Raw genomic sequence first — 25,610 nt, forward strand, 5'->3', positions numbered from 1 at the left:
CCTATGGTATTCTTTTTTTTTTTTTTTTTTTTGCCAAAGTACTTTAGTCATTATATTTCACAGTTGCAGTATTTGGGGTAGCTTGAAAGTATGAAATTTGTGGGAAAAACCAACATAAAATGAAAACCCAGAAGTCTATTCAAGGTTTTACAATCTGTATTTAAATTCCATCAGCAGCAGAAGTAATTTTGTCAGGAAATGTAATTGCATTTGGGCAAGACAGAGTGTCTTAACCTACAGGTTCTATGTGAGCATCTAAAAATCCAAAATATAGCAAACATCCACATGATCAGTGGCTGTCTCTCGATCTCTATCTATAAGATGAGAAAATGACAACTCCCTGAAACATTGATAACTGGGAACCTTTTAGGATTAATGTTTAACATCTATTCCTAAAGAACAACAAATATATGTGTACATATATTATTATACTATATATATGTATATAGTATAATAATCTACATAATATTTGTGAATCATTTTACCTAACTTCATATAATACTTTAATATATAAAATATATAATAATAATAGGTTGCTATAACTTATTGAGCTCTCTTTTAAATAAATTAGAGCAAATCTTTCAGTTTTTATTTCGCCTATTATTTTGAAGGCATTATTTTGGCAATAAGAATGCTTGGTCTTTCAGTAGATAAGTTATTAAAATTACTTTGTAGAATTGCTTATCTTCCCTGTGACTTGTAGAAGGATTGTTTTGTAACCTTTGATAAAACAAGGAAAACTGATTTCCAAAACTCTGAAATAATTACAAGCATTAACAATTTTGGTGAGTCTTAAATTAGGGGGAAAAAAAAAGAAGTGTAACAAAAGAAAGAGTCAGTTTCCCAGATGAATTAGGCAGTATTGGGAAATCCTAAAATCTAATGCAGTGCATTTGCCCTCACTAAAAGTTGTTCAACACATTTCTGTACAAAACAGATTTATAGCATCCATTTTCACTCTGATTTCCTGTTTCTCTGTCCATTCACTAAGCAAGTATGTGAAAGCCTCAATGGCTATGTGGAGTGTTTTAAGAGTTGACCTAGGAAGTGAGCACCCCTTGGGGAGTAGTTTGATTGGTTAATACTAGTTCTGAGCCCGGTATGTGAAGCTTTATGACCACACAGCTTCAGGAATGAATTACTTGACCTCAACTTTCTCCATAGGGGTGCACACCTCAATTTTCTACACTCATTTTCAAATGGAATTACAAAAACACTTTACTTATCTAGAGGTCAACTATTCTACAAACCCAACTACTTGGAAAACATGCAAAAAGCAAGCAAAAAATTATCTGTGCAGCCAAAAGTGATGTTCATAAAAACCCATAGATTTTCCCCATCAGAGATGCTGATCATTTAGAGCAAGTTTACCTTAATTTTATTAACAATTCTGATCATTATACTGATGTTGTTTTTGAACCTCTAGCAGATAAAAATAAATAGTTCATAAGGGCAAAGGGGGTTTCCCAGGTGGCTCTAGTGGTAAAGAACCTGCCTGCCAATGTAGGAGATGTAAAAGATGAGGGTTCTATCCCTGGGTTGGGGAGATTACCTGCAGGAGGAAATGGCACTCCATTCCAGTGTTCTTACCTGGAGAATTCTATGGACAGAGGAGCCTGGCAGGCTACAGTCCATAGCACTGCACAGAATTGGACATGACTGAAGCGACTTAGCATGTATGCATGCATGCACAAGGGCAAAAGAGGGAGCATTTGAAGCAATAAAGTAAGAACAATATGCTATAAAAAAAGACACTAATTCAAAGATTACATAAAAAGGACACACAATCTCCTATGTCTCATAAGTCCATGAAGACATCACTAACTTAAAAAAGAGAATTAGCATTCTTAATGATTATAAAAACAGAAAAGGTTTTGTTTCATTCCAACCATATTAATTAAGAAAGCCAAAAAGTATTTAAGTCAATTTATAAAATTTCATCAAATAAGACAAACACTTCAAAAGGATTATCAAAAATGATAAGCTCTGGTGATTCACCTATATCTATAGATTGACTCAAAAATATACACAAAATATTCACTTCTGTAGAATAACTCATTCCTTCGGGGGGGAGAAAAGATTTTTAAAGGCCAAAAGCTAAATTAATTACAGTAGATTGAATGACTGAATTTGAGAAAGCATATCTATCCAGTGCTGGATGATCTAACAGTAATTTAAAGAAATGATTTTTGTGAACTCAAACATGGGAATCTTAAAAAAAAAAAGAAAAGAAGTACATTTTCCTCCAAGAATAAAGGCTTTTATCTATAAACCACAGGAACTTGAAACAATCTGCAAGGTTTGAGAATGGGCTGATATTCAGCAGGTGGTAACAGGAAAATTGGAACCACAGCCAGAAACCAAGCTTTCAAGAAGACTAAGGTGCCCTCTTTCGTAGACTTATATGCATTTGGTGTGCAAAGTGGGGAAGAAGGGAGAAATGAATGCATCCTGCTGAGGATGAAGGAGCACGCTGTATACGGCAGACTTCAGGGAAGTAGTCGAACACTACTAATAATTATACTGGGACAACAGGCATAGACTGAGACAGTCCTGGGTGAACTAGAACATACAGTCACACTACTTTTAAGGAGCAAGTTGAAAAATACTCTGCTAATTAATTTTTCTTTAACAATTCTTGAGGTAGAGGATGCCACCAGGTAATTCAGGAAAGAATCCCATAGAATATCCTCCAGAAATGGTTTCCCTGATTCTTATTGTCAGTAATTCATTTCCTTAGTTAACCTCAGGTGACAGCTCCTATAACACATTACCATTTTTAATAAAAGACAAATTCTGCCCCCCTTGATTATAAGTTTTTAAGAGGAAGTATCAAGTATTTTTATTATTATTGTTGTTACATTAATTTTCAAGTCTTGTGTATTTTATTCCTTTAGTAGATGATAAATATCTGTTAATGACCACCACAGTGTCCTTAAGAAAAAAAGACCTACACATTGAAAACAATAATGACATTTTTATTGTCCCATCCAATCTTAAATTAATCTTACTAGGGTCAAACTAGTTGCTTAAACTAAAAGAATGCTATAGGAGTCTGGATTTTCCACACTATAGTACTTATTTTTCTAATATTTGTAGTACCATGGCACTGTTAAAACACATTTCATAAAAGAGGCATATCAGAACAAAAATGGCTAGAAACAAAACTATGTATTTTTTATTACTCAGTAAATTTATTAGTTTACTTCTTAACTGTATAGTGTTATAATTACTTACATACTTCAGTCGCATTAATACAGATTAGTGTCCACATGCAATCTGCTGCATTTTAATGGATTAAACTGACATAAACATCCCTTGGTCACAATTTTTTCTAAATTTCTAAATTTTCTATCTTTACAGGGAAAATTGGAGTGAGAATGTGAAGGAAATCTAAGTACAGTAGCATTCCTTTATCCGTGGGGGATGAGTTCTAAGAACCCAGTGGATGCCTGAAACCTTGGATAGTACCAAATCCTGTGTATACTAGGTTTTTTCTATGCATACATACCTATGATAAAGTTTAATTTATAAACTGGGCACAATAAGAGATTACCAACAATAATAAAATAGAGTATTATGATATACTGTAATAAAAGTTATGTGAATGTTTTCTCTCTCAAAATATTTTATTGTGCCAATTTAGTAACTTTTCCACCTTAACTAAGCACTTACCATCCACTGCAGCCATGACTTTTGCAGTCTGAGAGACGACAGGAAAACTAGCACAAATTTATTCTTCTACCTTCACAATTTCATGGATAAAACATTCATTCTTAACTGTAGATCTCAGAAACCTCAACAAACTTTTCTTATTAATGCCAGAACTTGCAACTTTTTACTTAACAGAAGCACGTTAGAGCTTATCTTTGGCATATCCAAATTGTCAGCAGCACTACTTTTGTGTTTTGGGGCCATTATTAAGTCAAAACAAGGATCACCTGAGCACAAGCACTATCATGCAAGACAGTGGATCCGATCACAAAAACGGCTTCCAAGTATAGGGCAGGATACGCTGGACAAAGGGGCAAGTCACATCCCAGGTGGGATGGAGCAGGATGGAACGAGATTTCATCATGCCACTCGGAATAGCACACAACTTAAAATTTATGAATTGTTTATTTCTAGACTTTCGTATTTAGCATTTTCGTACTTCAGTTGACTGCCGGTAACTAAAACTGTGCAAAATGAAACCACAGATAAAGGAGGATTCTTGTATGTCTTTTCATACACAGAATTTTAACTTTTAGAACCATAAAACATGCACATACACACACAACTACACAGGCTATATATTTGGATGTATACTGTATTAATTGCCTAGGAATTGCCTAGAAACGAAACTATTTTAATAGCACAAAATACAGTACAGCTGACATTAAAATATCTCCTCAAATCTCAAAATTTCTGAAAACTTTTGAGTTAACTTATCTATTCATTCAATATAAATAAATTTTTACAGCTACTTTGCTAGGCAATACAGTGATAAAAACAGAGTTCCTGCCTCAAATGGTTCACATTCCCGAGTGAGAGAGAGCCAGGGTAATAAAGGCATTTGACAGAGTTAGGTAAGGTATTCACAGGATGTCTGGGAGCACAAAGCAGGGACAGCTATCACAGTCGAGGTTAGGAATGTCTTCCCAGAACAGAAACACTATAATTTGAATTTCAAGTGATAGTGTGATGGATATGGCTCATTGTCCATTAATTCTTCCACAGAATTAATAACATCTGATATTTAGTAAAGCCAATGCCACCCCTCACTGCAAGATGAAAACTACATAACCCAGCCTCTTTCCAAGTGACTAAGTACTTGTTAATATATGTGAGCAGAGGTATAATTTGATACATTTCAGGAACCTTCCCCTAGAAGATAAACTGAGATGTGTTCCTTTTCCTGTTTATGCTTCCCTCCATTTTTCTGTCTGGAACACAGATGTGATGGCTGGAGCTCTAAACACTATCTTGTACTATGAAGACAAAGACATACTCCAGGGGAGGCAGAGCAATGAGCTGGAAGAAACCTGATTTCCTGTGGACATCCCAGAGATGATATACCACACCAGTGCCAAACTGTCGACTTCTGAATTGTCACAGGAAAGAGAATTAAACTTCTATTTAAGAACTTTGTTATTTGGGGTCTCTGATACAGCTAAACATAATCCTGATTCAGTTGAGTAGAAGTTATCCAGGAAAGACAGAAAATAAAGGCTGTTCACTCCAGAGGAAACAACACATGCAAAATAATAGAGGCAAAGTAGAACGGTGCTTTAAGGAAACTTGCTAAGTTCAGCATGACAGGGGTTCAGGAAGGAAGTAGATGGGCAAGTAGCAGGCTTGATCAGCATGCTAAGAAGTTTGGATTTAATTACACAAGCAGAAGGGCTTCCTTGGTGGCTCAGCAGTAAAGAATCCACTGGCAATGCTGGAGACGCAGGTTTGATCCCAGGGTCAGGAAGATCCCTGGAGGAGGGAATGGCTACTCACTCCAGTATTCTTGCTTAGAGAACCCCATGGACAGAGGAGCCTGGTGGGCTACAGTCCATAAGGGTCACAAAGAGTCAGGCATGACTGAAGGGACTTAGCATGCAGACATGCATACGTAAAAATCATTCCAAAACATATGTAAATTAAAAAGGAAAAATTCCATTATAAAGGAGCAACTTTATATAAGGCTCAATCCAAGAATCTACAACTGGTATTGGGGGAAGGGAGTGGACAACTATCTTTCTTTCATTGACTTATTCATTTGGGGCCTTGCCTAGCTTGTTTAGGCTTCAAACAAAATTCCAGACAAAGTCCAGAGAAAGGTTTAGTTTCCTGTTGCCACTGTAACAAATGATCTCAAAGTTAGTGACTTAAAACAACCCAAATTTATTCTATTACATTTCTGGAGGTCAGAAGTCTGAAATGAGCCTCACCAGAGTAAAGCTGACTCTTTCCTGAAGCCAAGTCTCAGCTTTTGCTCAAGTTACGAAGAGTAGTTTCTCTCTTCTCCCCGGGGGCTTTGTTCTGTCCTTAAAACCATTTTGACAAACTTGTCTTCACAGAATATGGGAAAAATCAATGATTCCATCTTGTTCTTGACTTCTTCTTTCTTATGCCAGGATCTGAGTTCTGTTTCTGAATACCAACCCTGTGACTGAGGCCTTGCCAAGCAGAAGGATGTACATGGGATCCACTGCATACTCGTTGTTAGGGTTCTGTGATGTTCCTTGAACCTACCATTTCTATTTGCATTTTCTGTCAGGTCCCCTTGCCATCTCTAGGTAAATGTTGTTGTTGTTTAGTCACTAAGTCATATCCTACTCTTTTGCAATGCTATAGCCCACCAGGTTCCTCTGCCGCAGGATTTGGGGCTCTCAAGATATAGCTTCCCTGAGGGCTCAGATGGTAAAGAATTCCCCGGTGGTTCAGACGGTAAAGAATCTGCCCTCAGTGCAGGAGACCTGGGTTCGATTCCTGGGTCAAGAAGATCCCCTGGAGAACGGAATGGCTACCCGCTCTGATACTCTTGCTGAGAGAATTCCATGGACAGAGGAGCCTGGTGGGTTGCAGTCCATGGGGTCGCAAAGAGAAGGATATGACTGATCAACTAACACAAACACAGACCGTAGTCCACCAGGTTCCTCTGTCCATAGGATTTCCCAGGCAAGAACACTGAAGTGGACTGCCATTTCCTCCTCCACGGGATCTTCCCAACCCAGGGACTGACCCCGCATCTCCTGCATTGGCAAGCAGATTCTTAACTGCTGAGTCACACTGTATTTACCAGTCATCATGCCCCTCATGATGGGTTGGCATCCTCTCCATAGCCCATGCACAGGCTGTGCCCTGCCATTCCTCTTATCCACACCCATGTGTGATGGGTCAAGTCCAGGTTCTTACGTCATTGGGATGCCCCATCCCGCTACGGCAACCAATCCTGCTAGTCTGCTCTGTAGTTTGATGTAAGATCCAGGGATCAATGAAAGATCTTTTGGACTAATGGCATTTTTAAAATACACCATTAAGATAGTTTTGGGGGTGCTAAGGTTTATGAATAGCATAGTTTTCTTTTTCTTATCATACAATTTACATTCTATAGACATAGCTTGTGTGTATGGAAGTATATAAGGAGGGTTTTTTTTCCAAGTACAATTAATACTATACTTTTTATTATGAGCTCTATGAAGAGACCATCTATGTTATTAAAAAGAAAAAAGTTAGGTTAATCTCTACTAAACTGTTTTTAGTCTTACAGTTTAGGTAAATTTTTCTATTTGTGAAATACAGACTTGAAGTCTTAAGTCACTGAAACATTTTCAAAAGCATTTAATAAGTAAATAAGGCAGATAAAACATATTCAAACAGTTCTCACTTAGAGGTAGAGATATTGCTAACTGTATTATAGAATCATCATAACTAAAATAACGTTTCCCTTAAGTATGGAACCCAGTTCTCAGCCTATACTACTTTATTCAGTCTCTTGCCTCCAGCCAATATCACTGAATTTCCCTCAGCACAAAGTAGACCTCACATATATAAAAATAATAACTGACATTTGTGTAATACTTAAAATATTTTACAAAACATTTTAAAATGGGTCGCATAAATGCTCACACACTTCAAATTGGATATATAAGCCATAAGTATAGGATTGGACTACTTATGTTAATAAAAATATGTATATGTATTTTTGTACATCTGCTCAAAATATATGTATCTGCTAAAGTCTAAAACTGACAGATTTTCCAGGCAGAGAAAGAAAAATATCATATGATATTACTTATATATGGAATCTAAGAAAATGATACAAAGGAATTTATTTACAAAATAGAAACAGACTCACAGACTTTGAAACTAACTATGGCTACCAAACGGAAAAGGTGGAAGGAAGAAAAAGCTAGGAGGTTGGGATTAACATATACACTGCTATATACGTAATATAATCAGCAAGGACCTATTGTATAGTATGGGAAACTTTATTCAATATTCTGCAACAACCTATATGGGAAAAGTTATACATATGTATATGTATAACTAACTCACTCTGCTGTATACCTGAAACTAACACAACATTATAAATCAAATATACTCCAATATAAAATTTAAAAAGTTAAAAAAAATTTTTTAAGATATAAAAAAGCTGACATACTTTCAAATAATCCAGCAGTCTTAACAGAGTGTTGTAGAATAAAAAAGTATATTTCAAAGGCTTAATTCTCACTAACATACTGAGATTGACATTCTTATTAGAAAACAAAAATAAATTGACATTAGAATTTGCAGGAACGTAGATTTGGGTGGGGGAAACAACAGGCATAATACCTATAATATAAAAACACAAAAGTGAATTTTGTTGTAATACCAGGATTGGCACCAGGATTTGTCTGTGGACAGTATAGATTGCTTTTTAGACTTTTTTTGGGGGGAGGGGAGCAGGTCATGGTTTCAACCACATTTTAGATGTCAACCATATATTCCATTGCAAAAATAAAAAAATGATGTTATAACAGAGTTCCACATGTTTAAGTAGAAGAGCATTGAAATAAACTTTTTTCTTTCTCCCACCTCATGGGAAAGTTTAAATGCTGACATTTCCTTTCATATATGTGAAGTATTTAATAAGCGCAAAGAAGAGTGGTCCAAAGAAAATACATGGCTGAAAACTTAGAGGGTGATGCTTGATATTCAAGAAAAGCACCGGAAGAAGCTGAGTTGTCAGAGCATTTCCCTGTGTACAAGAGAAGCTGCATTGGTTGACAGAAGTGGAAGATTTAAATCATATCAGAAACTGTTCAAATATATGCATTTATTCTATTTTTTCACCAAAGATTCCAGTTGTTCCCTCTTTATTTGCCTTCCTTTAGTTTTCTTTGTTATTATCCCCATATTCCTTTAAATAAAGACAGTGGAAGCTAATGATAAAGAGAAGTCAAATTTGCTTTTTCATTCAGTTCAGAAGCTTCTGATTCTAAAGTTCATTTTTTCTTTAGTCTCAAATATTTAAATGAATGATGTGAAGGCCTAAAAGTAAGTTGGTTACTTTTTATTTCAAGGGAAACACACAGTTTTGGGGTTTCTTTTTTTTACAAAAACATCCTGCCCTCAAAAGCATCTGGATCCCAGGCAGAGGGTTTGGGGAATGACTGAATGCAAAGAGCCCAAGAATTATCTTCAAGCAATGTTTGGTTCAGTGTTTTATTGTTGTTGTTTTAGTGAAAAGAATCTAGTGTCATAGAAAATATCTTGTTATTTCAACTAGAATAACTACCTTTGGTTTGGAGTTCTTATAGCTTTAAGACTAATGTGTTTTAAATAACACCCTTTTTTTTTTTTTTGGCCTTACTAGATAATTTCACAATTCAGGATGTAGGAAAATAGACCAGGAAGAATATTGCTTGTCATTCAGTGCAAATGAAGAGGCATTCATTATTAAAACTGGTTGGATCTCCAATGCCAAATATGGAGTAAGCTGTCATACTTTCTGAAGACTCAGAGATCCTACTGCTATCTGCAGGCAAAAAAAGACTGAGAAACACCTTGGTGCCATTTTGATTATAATTTGAGCTACCATGAGAACAAAGAACTTCTAAAATTCAAATGATATATTTACAAAACAGAAATGGAGTCATACACATAGAAAACAAATTTATGTTTACCAAGGGGGAAGAGGGAAAGGGATAAATTATGAGAATAATTGTGAGAATGACATATAAACACACTACTGTATATAAAATATATAGATAACTAATAAGGAATGAGGTTCCTGACATTGTACACCTGACAGGGATCAAAACCATCCCCATGGACAAGAAATGCAAAAAAGCAAAATGGCTCTCTGGGGAGGCCTTACAAATAGCTGGGAAAAGAAGAGAAGCTAAAAGCAAAGGAGAAAAGGAAAGATATAAGCATCTGAATGCAGAGTCAGAAAGAATAGAAAGAAGAGATAAGAAAGCCTTCTTCAGCGATCAATGCAAAGTAATAGAGGAAAACAACAGAATGGGAAAGACTAGAGATCTCTTCAAGAAAATTAGAGATACCAGGGGAACATTTCATGCAAAGATGGGCTCAATGAAGGACAGAAATGGTATGGACCTAACAGAAGCAGAAGATATTAAGAAGAGGTGGCAAGAATATACAGAAGAACTGTACAAAAAAGATCTTCATGACCCAGATAATCCCGATGGTGTGATCACTGACCTAGAGCCAGACATCCTGGAATGTGAAGTCAAGTGGGCCTTAGAAAGCATCACTACGAACAAAGCTAGTGGAAGTGATAGAATTCCAGTTGAGCTCTTTCAAATCCTGAAAGATGATGATGTGAAAGTGCTGCACTCAATATGCCAGCAAATTTGGAAAACTCAGCAGTGGCCACAGGACTGGAAAAGGTCAGTTTTCATTCCAATCCCAAAGAAAGGCAATGCCAAAGAATGCTCAAACTACCGCACAATTGCACTCATCTCACATGCTAGTAAAGTAATGCTCAAAATTCTCCAAGCCAGGCATCAGCAATATGTGAACCGTGAACTTCCTGATGTTCAAGCTGGTTTTAGAAAAGGCAGAGGAACCAGAGATCAACTTGCCAACATCCGTTGGATCATGGAAAAAGCAAGAGTTCCAGAAAAACATCCATTTCTGCTTTACTGACTATGCCAAAGCCTTTGACTGTGTGGATCACAATCAACTGTGGAAAATTCTGAAAGAGTTGGGAATACCAGACCACCTGACCTGCCTCTTGAGAAATCTGTTTGCAGGTCAGGAAGCAACAGTTAGAACTGGACATGGAGCAACAGACTGGTTCCAAATAGGAAAAGGAGTTCATCAAGGCTGTATATTGTCACCCTGTTTATTTAACTTCTATGCAGAGTACATCATGAGAAACGCTGGGCTGGATGAAGCACAAGCTGGAATCAAGATTGCCGGGAGAAATATCAATAACCTCAAAAATGCAGATGACACCACCCTTATGGCAGAAAGTAAAGAGGAACTAAAAAGCCTCTTGATGAAAGTGAAAGTAGAGAGTGAAAAAGTTGGCTTAAAGCTCAGCATTCAGAAAACGAAGATCATGGCATCCGGTCCCATCACTTCGTGGGAAATAGATGGGGAAACAGTGGAAACAGTGGCAGACTTTATTTTTGGAGGCTCCAAAATCACTGCAGATGGCGACTGCAGCCATGAAATTAAAAGATGCTTACTCCTTGGAAGGAAAGTTATGACCAACCTGGATAGCATATTCAAAAGCAGAGACATTACTTTGCCAACAAAGCTCCATCTAGTCAAGGCTATGGTTTTTCCTGTGGTCATGTATGGATGTGAGAGTTGGACTGTGAAGAAGGCTGAGTGCCAAAGAATTGATGGTTTTGAACTGTGGTGTTGGAGAAGACTCTTGAGAGTCCCTTGGACTTCAAGGAGATCCAACCAGTCCATTCTGAAGGAAATCAGCCCTGGGATTTCTTTGGAAGGAATGATGCTCAAGCTGAAACTCCAGTACTTTGGCCACCTAATGCGAAGAGTTGACTCATTGGAAAAGACTCTGATGCTGGGAGGGATTGAGGGCAGGAGGAAAAGGGGATGAGATGGCTGGATGGCATCACCGACTCGATGGACGTGAGTTTGAGTGAACTTGGGGAGATGGTGATGCACAGGGAGGCCTGGCGTGCTGTGATTCATGGGGTCTCAAAGAGTCGGACACGACTGAGCAACTGAACTGAACTGAACTGAATAAGGACCTAATGTATAGCACAGGGAACTCTTCTCAATGTTCTGTAATGATCTATGTGGGAAAAGAATCTTAATAGGACTGCACATAAGTATACATATAATTGATTCACTTTACTGTACAGCTGGCACTAGTGATAAAGAGCCTGGCTGTCAAAGCAAGAGGCAAAAGATGCGGTTTGATCTCTGGGTTGGAAAGATCCCCTGGAGAAGGGAATGACAACCCACTCCAGTGTTCTTGCCTGGAAAATCCCAAGGACAGGAGTCTGGTGGGCTACAGTCCAGGGGGTCACAAAGAGTCAGACATGACTGACACAACTTAGCACACAGCACACTGTACACCTGAAACTAACAGCATTGTAAATTAACTACACTCCAATAGTAACTTAAAAAAACAAATAAAATTGGAACAATAGAGAAAGATGAGCCTGCAGCACCACCAAGGAGAAGTTCTCTCCTCTCAAAGAGCATGCTGCCACAGCCTGCAGTCTGCTCTGGAGAGGTGGGCAAGAGTCCGGGCTGTAGCCATGCTCCTGTCCATGAAACTGGCAGCTCGCCTTGGACTCCAGGCCACAGGGGAAGGAAATAGGCCTGGGGTTGCCTCCACGGGAAGCACTCACAGGGTAGATGCCTTAACAGATTCAATTCAGTGAAACGCCTCCAATTAAATTTCATTTAAAAATACAATCTTCAGGATTATATTGTTTTGCTTTTAAAGCCTACTCCACCCTACTCTCTTGAATGATTCCAGAAGAATTGTTTAGGTAACTTACTTTTTTAAAACCTTCCTGTCAGACCTGGTTTTTCCATCAGGCCTAATACACCATTTATATTTTTTTAAGAAAAGAAGAAAGCATTATAAAGATAGCCAAACAAGATGATATATATCATCTCTGCTAAGGTCCTGCTATGGAACTGAATTCCTTAGGTTTGAAATGCGTTCCATGAATGCAAAAGACATAAGCAGTCAGTCCTGATGGCTAAAAAAGGAGAATGAGGTAACAGTAACACTGATGGCTGTTTGTCTCAAATGTCCTATAAATAGGAATGTGAAATTAATTTTTTTTTCAGCCTACATTCTATTGAAGGAAAATACTCTTGTAGTAAGCTGAGGTGAGGTGTTTAATAGAGAAAAAATAACATCTGAATTGTCATTTCCATGCTTGTAATTTCGGAACTTCTTAACTGAAACAAACAGGATACCAAGGTGCATATTTCCTGTAAAACTCCTGAGTGCAGAATGACTCTTTGGTGGGGGGAGCAGATAAATCTACTGGATTTATCTCCCCCTGCTGTATGTGTGCTGCAGGACAGCTGGAAGAGGGCTTACACGAGGCCTGCTATTGTAACAGCTGGTGGCTTTGGCATTTTCATATAAACATGCAAGCCGAAGAGAAATTTCTCCTTTCTAATTGGCCCCGTTTCCCCTTTCCTGGGACATTCCACAATGCCACCAACAATGAAGTGCTCAGAAAGGAGGAATCACTTCTGTTTATGTGAAAATAGATCTAAACTCTGCAAGGCAAGGGAAGAAATAACAAAAAAGCTTCAAAGACAACACAGAGAAGTTATAATCAAATCTGGATGCTGTTTCTGAGATCTGACGGAGCTCCTCCATACACCAGCTCTGCATGTGTGGGAGCTAGGACCAACTACCTTCCAGCCCTGTCTGCTCCATTCCCTGCATAGCCCCGGCCAAGCTGCTTGCTGAAGCTGAGCCACGGCCCTGCCTGGGTTAAGCATGGATAATGCTCCTGTGACTACCTGCTCTCAAACAGAAGCAAACTGTCTCATTCTCAGAGGTGCTTCCTATATACTAAGCCATTGGTCTTAAGTTTATAAAAGTGATGATCAAAAATGCCTTCAGGAGGCAGCATAGCATCGCAATAAGAGGGCATGGATTTTTGAGTCACTCACAATTGAATGCAAACTCACTGCCACTTACTGGTTGTGTGACCTCGGTCATGTTATTTAATCTCTCTGAGGCTCAGTTTGCTCATCTGTAAAATGGGGATACCAACATCTCTCTGAGTGGCAATAGAAAGATTAGAATCTGTTATATGAAAAGCACTTAAATGCAGAGTCAAAAGTGTTAGCAAGTTTCATCACCTGCTCTTGATGGTAACTATCCTTTTTACTCACTGGAAAAGACCCTGATGCTGGGAAAGATTGACGGCAGAAGAAGACGACAGAGGAGGAAATGGTTGCATGGCATCACTGACTCAATGGACATGAGTTTGAGCAAACTCCAGGGGATAGTGAAGGACAGGGAAGCCTGGCGTGCTGCACTCCATGGGGTTGAAGTGAGTTGGACACGACTTAGCAACAGAACAACAATCCTTATTACATTTTACATCACAAAGTGTATCTCCACACACAGTGTAACATAATGCATAGATTTTCTGTGATTCTAACCAGCAAGGATATTGCTATAATTCAGTTTAAGGGAAAACACGTGTAGAGTCTTGAAGCAATCCTAAATGTTGTGACCAGTTCACAACATCCTGGAGCAAATTAAATATTGTGCTCTATTCTTCGATTTCTGCTTCTAAGAAACATGAAAATGTGTGCATCCTTTTTAAAGGAAAAAAAAAAGTTTGGCTGACACCAGGATATAGGAAAGAAAAGTTTCATCCTGAATCTTTACCCAAATAACTCCACTGACTTCCCTTTGATGGCAGTCAAATCATCCTTAGTGGTAAATACTGTTTCCCTAATAGACTTCAAATCCAGCTTTCCTTTTGGTGCTTAAAGCCTGTTTCTTCTCATTTGCCACATTAGGCAATTAATTGGGTATTTATAGGCAGCTATCATATACCCCGCTGTCATCGCTACTCAGTCATACATCTTAAATTCTCCACATCTTGTACTTAAACCCTACCCTTAATCACCTCATCATCTTTGTCACATTTTAAAATTTTCCTTCCACTTAATCAACTCCATTTTCTAAGTGAGAGTATGAACCATTGTGCAGGATTCTACTAATGTAGCTTTCCTGAGGCTCAATGAAGAGAAAGTATTTTCTTCTTAAGCAATTTCCTTAGATCCCAGGATAGTTTCTGCTTCTAGTGCAAGAGCATCACCGTGGGAGCTGATCTTGATCTGCACTTTGGTGTTGCCCTCAATCCATTTCCATTATTAATGCCTTGGAAAGAGGTGCTCATGAGTGGGAGCTGAGCCAACTTGGAGTAAAGCACTCCCTCCCCAAATACAGCCACTGGACCACCCAGACACCCACACTCCTGGTGGATTCTCTCCTGCCCAGTGTTCATAGGTGTTCAGACCTCATAGGGAAAAGAAACCCCTCCCGATATTCCTCACGCCTTCCTTGGTCCCTTGAGCTAAGAAACAAGAAAAATTCTTATCCTCAGAAGATGGGCAGCTTTCTATTTTGGCTGTCTCACCCTTTGTTAGTGTCAACTAGCTAATTTTTCTAGTGAATGACCATTACAATTTGTTTCATGTGGCTCCAAGGTACACATGTTCTCAGTGTGGTGACCCACAACATGCTTTTCCATGGGATCTTAATAAGAGTTCTGGAAAGAAAAGGGCTCCATTGTCAAATAAGTTAGGGAAACTTGACATCTCCCTCTTAAAGACTCAAAGCTATCTTAGAATGTTAATGCATCCGAGAAATGTCTAAGTAAAGAAAATCCACAGACCTTTTTTTAAGGCAGCTTCCCAAACTTGTTGGGACAAAAGTCATTTCTTGGTGAGACATCTATGAAGACTTCAAGAAAGTAGTTTCTGCAGAGTGTATTTTGGAAATGCTGCGCCATATTGTGGTTTTCCTCTCATTTTCCCTAAACAAGCTGTTACGTTCTTGTCTATGATCTCTGAATCACTGTTTTCACCTGAGTGATCTGTCTAGCACAATGCTGGTTTTGGAGGATGCGCTCACATGGCTGTGGTATCTACTGACTCTGCAGACAACATATTTATCCAAGAGCTCCAAAGCTGGAAGATAAAGGGGCTGGTTTGGCCCAACACACAACTGGCAGTGAGAGTCCCAAGATTTCCGTATTGCCACTGTGACTCACCTGATTGCTCACTGCCAAATGCCTCATTAGACAAGCTCCTTGTCAGTCAGCACTTGGCACAGAGTAGATGGTAGAGAAATGTTTGTTCAGCAAAAGTTGAACAAATCAAAAAACAAATCAAAAAAATGATTTGTTTTACTCTCTCTTTAGAGAATATGCATGATTCTTCCAATGTTCCATGTTTGAAAAATAACTAATCGTGTGGCTTGTTTTATTTTCCCCCAAGAGTCATGGCTACTGTAGATACTGCTCCACTTACTCCCACTCACTGAGCCCTTGGCATGTGTTATTATTTAATTATCGTAAGTGAAGAAGTGCTTGATCTTCATATTACAGAGAAGACAGATGTTATTGAGACAGATTAGGAAGTGCCTAGTGTCTCCAACCATTTCTTGTAGAGCTGGGTTTGTACTCAGATTCCCCTGATGAAGCCCAAACACACTCCACTCTATACCACACATGTACAACACATGCAAATGGGAAAACAGCCTAGAAGTTAGCTAATTTTTTCTAGCAATCCTGTATTTTATTGCAATAATATATGTAACATAGAGTGTATCATTTCCACCTTTTTTCATATGTGTGCAATTCTGTGGCATTAAGTACATTCACACTGTTGTAACCATCACCACCATCCATCCCCAGAACTTTCCCATCTTCACCAACCAAGACTCTTTATCCATTAAACCCTAATTTTCCATTCCTCCCCACCTAGTCCTGGGCAACCACCTTTCTCCTTTCTGTCTCTATGAACTTAACTACTCTAAGTCCCTCATATAAGTGGAATCATACAGAATTTGTCACCATTTTTTTTTTTTTTGGCCTCACCGTGTGGCATGGGGGATCTTGGTTCCCCAAGCAGGGATTGAACCTGTGCTCCATGCAGTGGAAGCATGGAGTCTTACCCACTGGACCATCAGGTGGTGGTGCGGGGGTAGTCACTAAGTTGTGTCTGACTCTTGAGACCCTGTGGACTGTTGCCTGCCAGGCTCCTCTGTCCATACTGGAGTAGATTGCCATTTTCTTCTCCAGTGGATCTTCCTGACCCAGGGATTGAACCCCAGTTTCCTGCATTGCAGGCAGAACCACCAGGGAAGTCCCTAATTTTTAAATTCTTGCTCTGGCCATAGTATCAACCACTCACTTGAAAACAAATCATGGTAACATTCTTATATCAACACAACACTGTTTGCAGGTTAATTAAAGTTGCTCAAAGGGAATTGGCTTGAACTTGGAAACAAAACCAGCCGCCAGTCAGCAAGAAGAAATCTGCCCATGTAGCAAGGACAGATCACTGCAAAGATGAGAAATCTGGGTAAGTCAAGGTGGCAGCTTAGCACCGTGGGTCTTTTGATAACTGAAATGTGCATATATTTCCCAAACATTTCTCTTTTTCTCCCCCTTTCAAACTGCTTTTCTGTTAATGTGTGAAAATAGCACAACTTGAGGGAAATGTAATCCACATGTTTTGGTGCATTTACACTTATATGCTCTTGAGAATACTGAAATGGCCTAACAATGTATTTGCTAGTGGACCTTTTTTCATAGAAACATAATAATAGACTAAAAAACAAACTTAATCCCTAAAGGAGGGAAGCTCAATCTAAGTTTAAATTACTGAAATTTAAACATTCTTAAATACATTTCCAAGCTCATCTTTAAATGAAACTTGTAAAATATATTAATCAGTCTTTAGACTAGAGACTAAAGTTGTAAGATAAAAAAAATTCAATAACTGGTTCAACTTTCTTTTTTGGCTCAACTTTAGGAGACAGTAGGAAATGGGAAAAAAGAGGACAGATTTCAGACATATTCAGACCTGGATTCCAATTGGTGCTGTAACACTTAGTAAATCTCAATTTTCTCATCCCATAAAATGGACATAATAATGTATGGCTCACAGAATTTTTCTAGAGCTTAAATAAATCATATGCATAAACAACTCATCTATATAGTACATATAGACAAGGCATACATTCCTCTGTTTCAAATTTGAATGGTCCACATGCAATGATGTTATTAAAATCTATTCACAAAAGGCATTTATATGCACCAATGTAAATTATATTTTTCTTTTAAACTAAAAGAATGCAAAGATCAATCCCATGAAAGTAAGAAAAGGCACTAAAAGGTGAAGTCAGTTACTTAAGGTCACATATTAACTTGAAGGCCCATCAACAAAGAGAAAGCAGTTCATTACAAGTTTATGGGATGTAAACTATTGAGGATATTTTTTAAATCTATGTAGGGTTGTATTTCTCTTTCTGTGGCTAAAGCATCTTGGTGCTTTTATTTTACCATATACTCTTCTGAAATATCCCCAGATGTCTTGTACTTTTTCTTAATTTTTAAGTTAATTAAAACTAGGGGTTTGTTTGTTTTTTTTTTTTTTTTTTTGCTTCATTGTTTGAAAAACATGATTTCTAGCAATAAGCTGGAATATAGAGTTCATATGAACAGTTTCAACAGACACAGGGTTCTGAGGAGGTCTAACAGGTCAGCCACTCAGAGCGTTATACAGCCACCGTGACTTACATGATGTTCTGATGAAGGACAAGTTGGAAAGCACTTCAAGGTCCCTCATGCCTCCTCCTCTAGGCAGTGCCCTAATCTCAGTCAAAGGATGAGCCCAGGGACACAGTGATGGCTTATGCCATGCCAGATAAAGATATGACTGCTGGGAGATAGGGTTCCATAAAAGTCAGTACACAGTTAACACAGACGACAGCCTTCACTTCTGCTGAAAAGGAGACAAGCAATGAACCTCACAGACCCAGTTCAATGCCAAATAAATCCATAAAGTTGGAAGGTGATGGCATAAGTGGGATATTGCAAATGACCCATTGGTTAGGTTTAATTATCTGAAGGGTTTATCTAAGGTGTTTTGTTTTTTTATTTTGATGTGGACCATTTTTAAAGTGTTTATTGAATTTGTTACAATATTGCTTCTATGTTTTGTTTTTTTGGGCACAAGGCACGTGGGATCTTAGCTCTGGACCAGGAATTGAATTTGCATCCCCTCCATTGGGAGGCAAAAGTCTTAACCACCAGGACCTCCAGGCAAGTCCCCTGAAAGTTCTTATTGAACCCTTTCACTACCATTTCTTTGCCTCCACCAACACTTCTTATTAGTATTTATAGTACAGTGTATGCCTAGTCAAAATTCAACTATAATCTTTTTAAATCAAAAGGTGGTTTACTCTACTGATTTTTTTTTTTTTATGTTTAAGTCTTCTTAACAGAATTAATCTTGACATCTTAAGGAAATGGATTTAAGGAGAACAATTTTCCCATGGCATTCAGCCCAACTGCCATCTTTTCATGGACCATAGAGTTTCTACCTGGCAATGCTGCAGGAGCACCAAGCCTTTCCCTCTTTCAGAGAGGACTAAAGTCACCTTCTTCAGTCGGGAATAAACCTGGCAATGAGGTCAAGCAACTTCTCTACCCTGAAGCCCACTTGGAGGCAAAGTTAATGTCACTTCTTAATTATCCAAGTTAACTCCACAACATGGAAGTCCAAACTGAAAGATAATTTCAAGCCTTGTGCATTTAGTTATTACTTAGTGTCTGATTTTACTCCTCCAACCAATGCACACGCGTCACATGCATGTCCTGTGCTTAGTCGTTCAGTCATGCCTGACTCTTAGCGACTCCATGGACTGCAGCCCACAAGGGTCCTCTGTCCATGGGACTTCCCATGCAAGAATACTGGGGTGGGTAACCATTCCCTTCTCCAGGGTATCTTCCCAATCCATGGACGGAAGCCAGGTCTCCTGCATTGCAGGTGGATTCTTTACCATCTCAGTCACCAGGGAAGCCCAATTCGCATGCCTCAATTCAGTTCAGTTGAGTTGCTCAGTCCTGGCTGACTCTTTGAGACTCATGACTAATTATATTTAATTAATTTATTCTTGAAAGATCTATCATAAATTCAGTATTTAAATTTGATCCAGAAAAAGACTTCTCTGAGTACCCAATGAAAGTTGAAAGTAGCAATTACAGCAAGGACTCAGGAATTGACCCCTGAAAATGTCTGTTCCAACTTTCAAGACAAAGATACCAAAACTTGCTGTACTATCAGTGAAACTTCCACTTTCCCTGTGGTTTTTGATTTATGCCTTTATTTTGCTTTGATTTCTAGATTTGTTTCAACATTCAGTGGTCGACTCAGATGATGTCAAATACACCTCTAACCTCAAGGATCATTCCATACAGTGACACTTGAGAAAACACCCCAATGTAGAAGTCCAATTAAGTAGGTATCTGGGAAAATTCTTTAGCCATATTTGGAAATATGAATTTCTAATAGTGAAAATAACTGTGCACCCCAGAACTTCATTGATAACTTAGGACTAATTTGTAACATGAATTTCTGGTCCTTTAGACAGATTCACTTATCTTAGTGTCGGGGTTGATGAGGATGGTTGGAGAGTAACAACTGAGATCTTGGCCACTTTCCCGGTTCTGAATAACAGGAACATAAATTCCCTGAGCATGAAAGTCCAGCTCTCACGAAATATTTCTTCCTCACAGCATAGATAAGCATCGTTGATGGAGATCCCTAAGTTATATCAGCGACAGTAACTTGGCTCTTAGGGCTTCTCCAGTTCCTGATGGAAAGACATTCCTGGGGATGCTATTTCCTCCTCCTGTTTCCTCCCTGCTCTCGTAGGAAGGAAAGTCACTCTAGCTATTCATTTTTCACTGAATGGTAATAATGTTTAAGACCTTGCCTCACTGTATCAGGCCTTCCAGAGAAGGCTGCAGGCACTCAACGTCAAATCATCTGAGAATACGCTGATTTATTTAGCTCTCAGGGCATTGCCATGGGTTAAGAGTTTAATCAAGTTAAAACTAATTGAGGGCTTTGGGAAGTACCATGGCTAGTCTATTTGAAAACCCACTTCCCTGCCAGCTTTCTCTCATTCTGTTAACACACTGTAGAACCTTCTTCTCATCTTTGTCCTCTTTTTTACAGCTTAGCCCTGGTCCCCGAAGGAGTATGTTCTTTCTAGAAGATAGATTATACACTATACACAATGTGAAAACTTTACATACTCTTCCTGTTGTCATCTAAAAGATTTTCCTACCTGGAAGAAATAACTTACCTCACCTTTCACTCTCAGATTGGTTTTACTTAGGATTCCTTATAAGGACCAACATATTTAAACTTTATGGAGGAATATAAGCTGAAACTTTTGTTCCTCTTTGTCTTTTTCCCTAGTAAGATTTGTGACAACTTTTCCCCACGGCTGTTATCCATTATAGTAATTTAACTAAACTTTGAGGATTTGTGATTTCTGAAACATCATCTAATTTTCTATGTAAAGGGAAGATAGAAAGCTAGAAGTAAGTTTTTAAAAAGCAAGCTGAAGCCTTGTATAGCACAGAAGAGGAAGATTTGTAACTGGCAAGATACTAGGTGGTCACTCCAATTAATATATGTACTTCAAACTGGAAACAAACTAAAGACGTAAAATAAATCTCTTTCAGGTAGCTGGTATAGGTAGCCAATCAGTTCGTAAAAAACGCATACTGCTTTAAATTGTCAAAAGTCATTTCAGTTATTTTTCATCTAATAGTTGTTTATCCTAATCATCATCCAGAAAACATCTGTTAAGTACTACCTTGGTATAAAGGGTGTTGGTTAGAGTTAAAACAGTGTCTTTGCCCTTCAGGAGCTTACAAAATAAAGATGTTTCAGATCATCACTTATAAAAAAAAAAGTCTTGCAAAACATTCAGAAATACAGTATATTAGATCATCAAATAAAGAAGTACATTCACATTCTAAAAAAGTAGCCATAAAATCCAAATGTCAATACTCCGATAATTTGGTTTGAGCTACATTAATTCATAACTCCAAGAGATGGTGAAGGACAGGGAAGCCTGGGGTTCTGCAGTCCATGGAGTCACAGAGAGTCGACACGACTTAGTGACTAAACAACAACAACATTAATTCATAGCAATGACTGTTCTTCTGGCACCCAACGCCCACGAGCTAAAAACTGTTGCAGTTTCCAAATATGAATATTAAAATACTATGAGGGAAAAAAAGTTAAGAAAATTTTATTTAAAAGAACTTGAAGCTGCTTTCTGAAAACAGATCAGGGGACCAGCAGACAAAGGTAAATCAATTTAAAATCATTTTGTAGGATAGAACACTGGTGCCTTCTCACAACCTTGACACACTCACCACTCAAATACTTCCCAGAAGTGCTATTAGAATCAAATAACGACCACGTACATTCACCAGGAGGTATCGGGAACAAGTTATGGTGAGAAACTTTAGAGTTACGCGTCAAATTGTATTTCAGTGACATCCTTTGAAGTTTGGAACTCAGCGCCAAGGCTGTTTTGGCACCTACACAGTACATGGAAGGACAGTGTGTTCCTTTTTGGCTAAAAGGCCAGTAGCCAGTGGTAATCACAAGATGAAAATGGAGAATGTGCTCAGTGGAAAGTGGCACTCCTTCCGTATGTGATAACTAATGTAAGATCTTCCCACTAAAGTCACAAATAAGATGATGTTTATATGATGGCCTTTTACTGAGGAAATGTGGTATGAAATTTAATGTCCTTTTTTTCATTTCACTAATTAACAAATGAAATTTTTTTCAATTTCAAAGCTTAAAATTCAGGATATTAGAAGTTTTACAAAAAATTTTGGTGGTCTAGTGGTTGAGACTCCTTGCTTCCACTGCATGGGGCACAGGTTCAATCTTTGGTCAGGGAACTAAGATCCCAGCTACCACGCAGTGTGGTCAAAATTTTTAAAAAAAGAAAAAGAAAAATTTCCATGAAGTTAGAACCATTTTAGAAATCACACCTAAAAGCAGTCAATGAGAGCATCTGCCAAAAATAGGTTTGAGATTCTTCCCAAGCTCTTCCTCCAGGTCTCTCCCACCCTGCCGCCGCCACTACCCCACCCCCACCCTGCCTCCACGCACGGCTCAGGTGGTTGAGATCTGAGACCTCAGCCTAGATCTCCTTTACATTTTGACTTGTCTCTAATGTGATCATTACCTCCTCTTGAGGTCTTATTGTCCTGGCCTCTGGCTACCTCTCCAGGGTCCCCTCTATTCCAGCCCTGTCTCAGTTCCTCCAGCACCTCGCTCAGCATCTCCACACCCCTCCCTCAGCCCACAGCAGTTTGGCCCAGCTGGCAACTGGTCATCAGTCAGATGTCTGTCTACATTCCACTCTCAGGGACAGCTTTCCTCACCTGCGCTCTAGGCGAGGTCCCTCTCATCTGAGCTTTCAGATTATTCTGCTGTTGCCTCTGGTTCTCCGTGGAAATGCCTGTCTCATTTTTCTCAATTTATTATTAAAAAACAAAGAATCCCTGGCAAACTGTAAGTTCCATGAGTGACTGGGCCTGTCCTGGGTACAACCTTACTACCAGAATATCATAGAGTGTGTGGAACGTGGTAGGCTTAGTGACTTGAGCTATGTGTGTGAATGTGGGTGTGTTTAAGGTTTTTCACTCAACCAGGGTACCTTAGTTAATTGTGAGCAAATTAGTAACTTGTGCCCAATGTGATGACATGTCTGTCACTAAACGAACGGTGAGCTAAAACTAACGACTACTCCACTCACTGGGGACTCGCAGAACACTGGATAACTCACGTTGGGCAAAGAGAGACATGATGCATTTTCTCAACTCTACTCCAATTAATAATCAGTTTTTTCCTCTACTTTTATCTGTAAAATAGACTATAAAGGTCAAATGAGATAGTAGTTTAACAAACAATGTATGGAAAAAGAACACAAGTATTAGCAAAACTACAACTCACATTTACTGATAGTTCATGAGCATTAACTAGTTAGCAAGCTTTAACTCTGACATGCATATACACAAATTAAATTTCATAATTGTTTACTAGAGATTGGAGGTAGTGGGTAATGATATGAAAAGATAGTATGTTACAATAGATATAAATTAATAAAGGAGACAGTTTGGATTATACTACTTGGTTTATTTTAATATGGATAAGGCTTACAAATATTGGAACAATGTATTCAGTGCTGACAATAATTATTTAAGCAACAAAAAGAAATTTTGAAGAGGTAAATAATTTCCCATCCCTGTAAGTTCCCAACATTGGCGAACTAGTAGTTTTAAGGTTTTAATCAATTAGCGTCTCCTATAGAGGACCTATAGGAGACCTATATTAGACCTATAGATTCTAATATGAGAATCTGAGGGAATGTTGTGGATTATACCTCTCTTTAAAAGGTGCCATAAATATTATTCTCCAAGAAACAAGTTTCTAGTAATGACTAAGACAGACAATCCTTCAAGCAAATAAGTGCAACGGATAGAAAATTCAGTACTGTTCACAAGAGGTTCACTAATAACAAAGGACATATAAATAAATAGTTTTAATTATGATTGTCACTGTAAGTATAAAGATGCAGATATATATGTGAAACTGTAGAGCTACATTTAATGAATTAAAAAATGTGTCTCCACTGGCTAACTAGAAAACAGTGGAGCATAAAATCAGTTTTAACTCTACTCACATTACCTGTTTTGGTAATGTGGCATTGAGGCATTATGGGAAAATCTGAGCTATTTCTATGGCATTCATGAGGTCTCCAATGAGGACATCCCTTACAAAGAAATGCAGAACTATCATTGATAAATAAAATCAATGAAAATAACAACCCATAGAAAAAAATTTAATTGTTTACTGATACATTCTCTTTGCATTTAATATCTCTTGTCCTATCTGAGTAGCCTCCCACTGAGACACACTGAATAGTAACTTTTTATCTGATGTCTGTGAGTGGAATTGCCTCTTCCCTTCATGGGGGTCCAGATGTGCTTCTCTCAAAAGACACTCAGATACTAATTCCAAAAATAGTCTAAACACATGCATTCCACCTCAAATCTGGGACCTCTTTTGTTGATAATTCTACAGAGAGAATATAAGGTTAGTCAATAAGATAGACATAGCAAAAAGATGCCTAGGTCCTATCAAAATTAAAGAAAAATAAAATTCTCCAAAAGGAGATTTAAAAGAGATTGCTGTACATCTGAGAATTTTATCAGCACATAATATACGCTCAATTATATAAATGAATAAGTAATTTTCTTAGCTTTTATCAACATGCTGTTTTTTTTCACTACTTTTCTATAGCCCATAGCTTGTGTGTGATAGGTGGTGGTGGTGGAGTTGGCTATGAATATAGTGAATATAGTGGAAGTTATAATAATGTAGATGGTTAAGTTTAATAGTGTTATAGTGGGGTTATATGGTAGTACTGCTGTTATCCAGCCCATGTGAGCGATTGATGAGTAGGCTATAATTTTTCGAAGTTGTGTCTGATTTAGTCCTCGTGTTGGTGGTTTAGTTGCTAAGTCATGTCTGACTCTTGCGACCCCACAGACAGTAGCCTGCCAGGCTCCTCTGTCCATGGGATTTCCCAGGCAAGAATACTGTAGTGGGTTGCCATTTCCATCTCCAGAGAATCTTCCTGACCCAGCAATCTAACCCACATCCCCTGCATTGCAGGCGTATTCCTTACCACTGAGCCACCAGGGAAGTCCCATACCCAATAGCATTTCCCTGTTAATATGTGATCCCAATCTCTGATATACTTATACTTACTCTCTATCTTACTTACCTCCCTTAATTCAATATAATGTTCTGTATACTCTTGAATATCAGAATTTCCTCCAATATGCTTTATTCATCATACTTCCCTCCTCTCATTCTTTTCGTTTGGCCAATGGCCATGTCTAATCTGTTCTGAGACATTTTTATCCAGCTGCTCCCAAATCTTATAATTAGATTATACCCCAAAACAACTTAATAATAGCAGTTATTCAACAAATGAGATCTGATACCTATAGAAG

At 38.3% G+C, this 25,610-nt stretch overlaps 1 protein-coding gene across 5 annotated transcripts in view; it reads right to left on the bottom strand.

The window, feature by feature from the left end:
- Positions 1-25,610, bottom strand: part of SUGCT (succinyl-CoA:glutarate-CoA transferase) — an 861,197-nt gene that overhangs the window by 172,717 nt on the left and 662,870 nt on the right. Inside the window, exon 14 of one of the 5 annotated variants that reach the window (XM_070787283.1) lies at positions 1-24,666. The exons of the other annotated variants lie outside the window; for them this stretch is intronic. Within the exon in view, the coding sequence (XP_070643384.1) occupies positions 24,617-24,666 (50 nt within the window). The 3' untranslated portion in view covers positions 1-24,616. The remainder of the gene's footprint in view (positions 24,667-25,610) is intronic. 5 annotated transcript variants of the gene reach the window in all.

The sequence above is a fragment of the Bos indicus genome, chromosome 4, assembly GCF_029378745.1.
Source record: "Bos indicus isolate NIAB-ARS_2022 breed Sahiwal x Tharparkar chromosome 4, NIAB-ARS_B.indTharparkar_mat_pri_1.0, whole genome shotgun sequence".
NCBI classification, from domain to species: Eukaryota; Metazoa; Chordata; class Mammalia; order Artiodactyla; family Bovidae; genus Bos; species Bos indicus.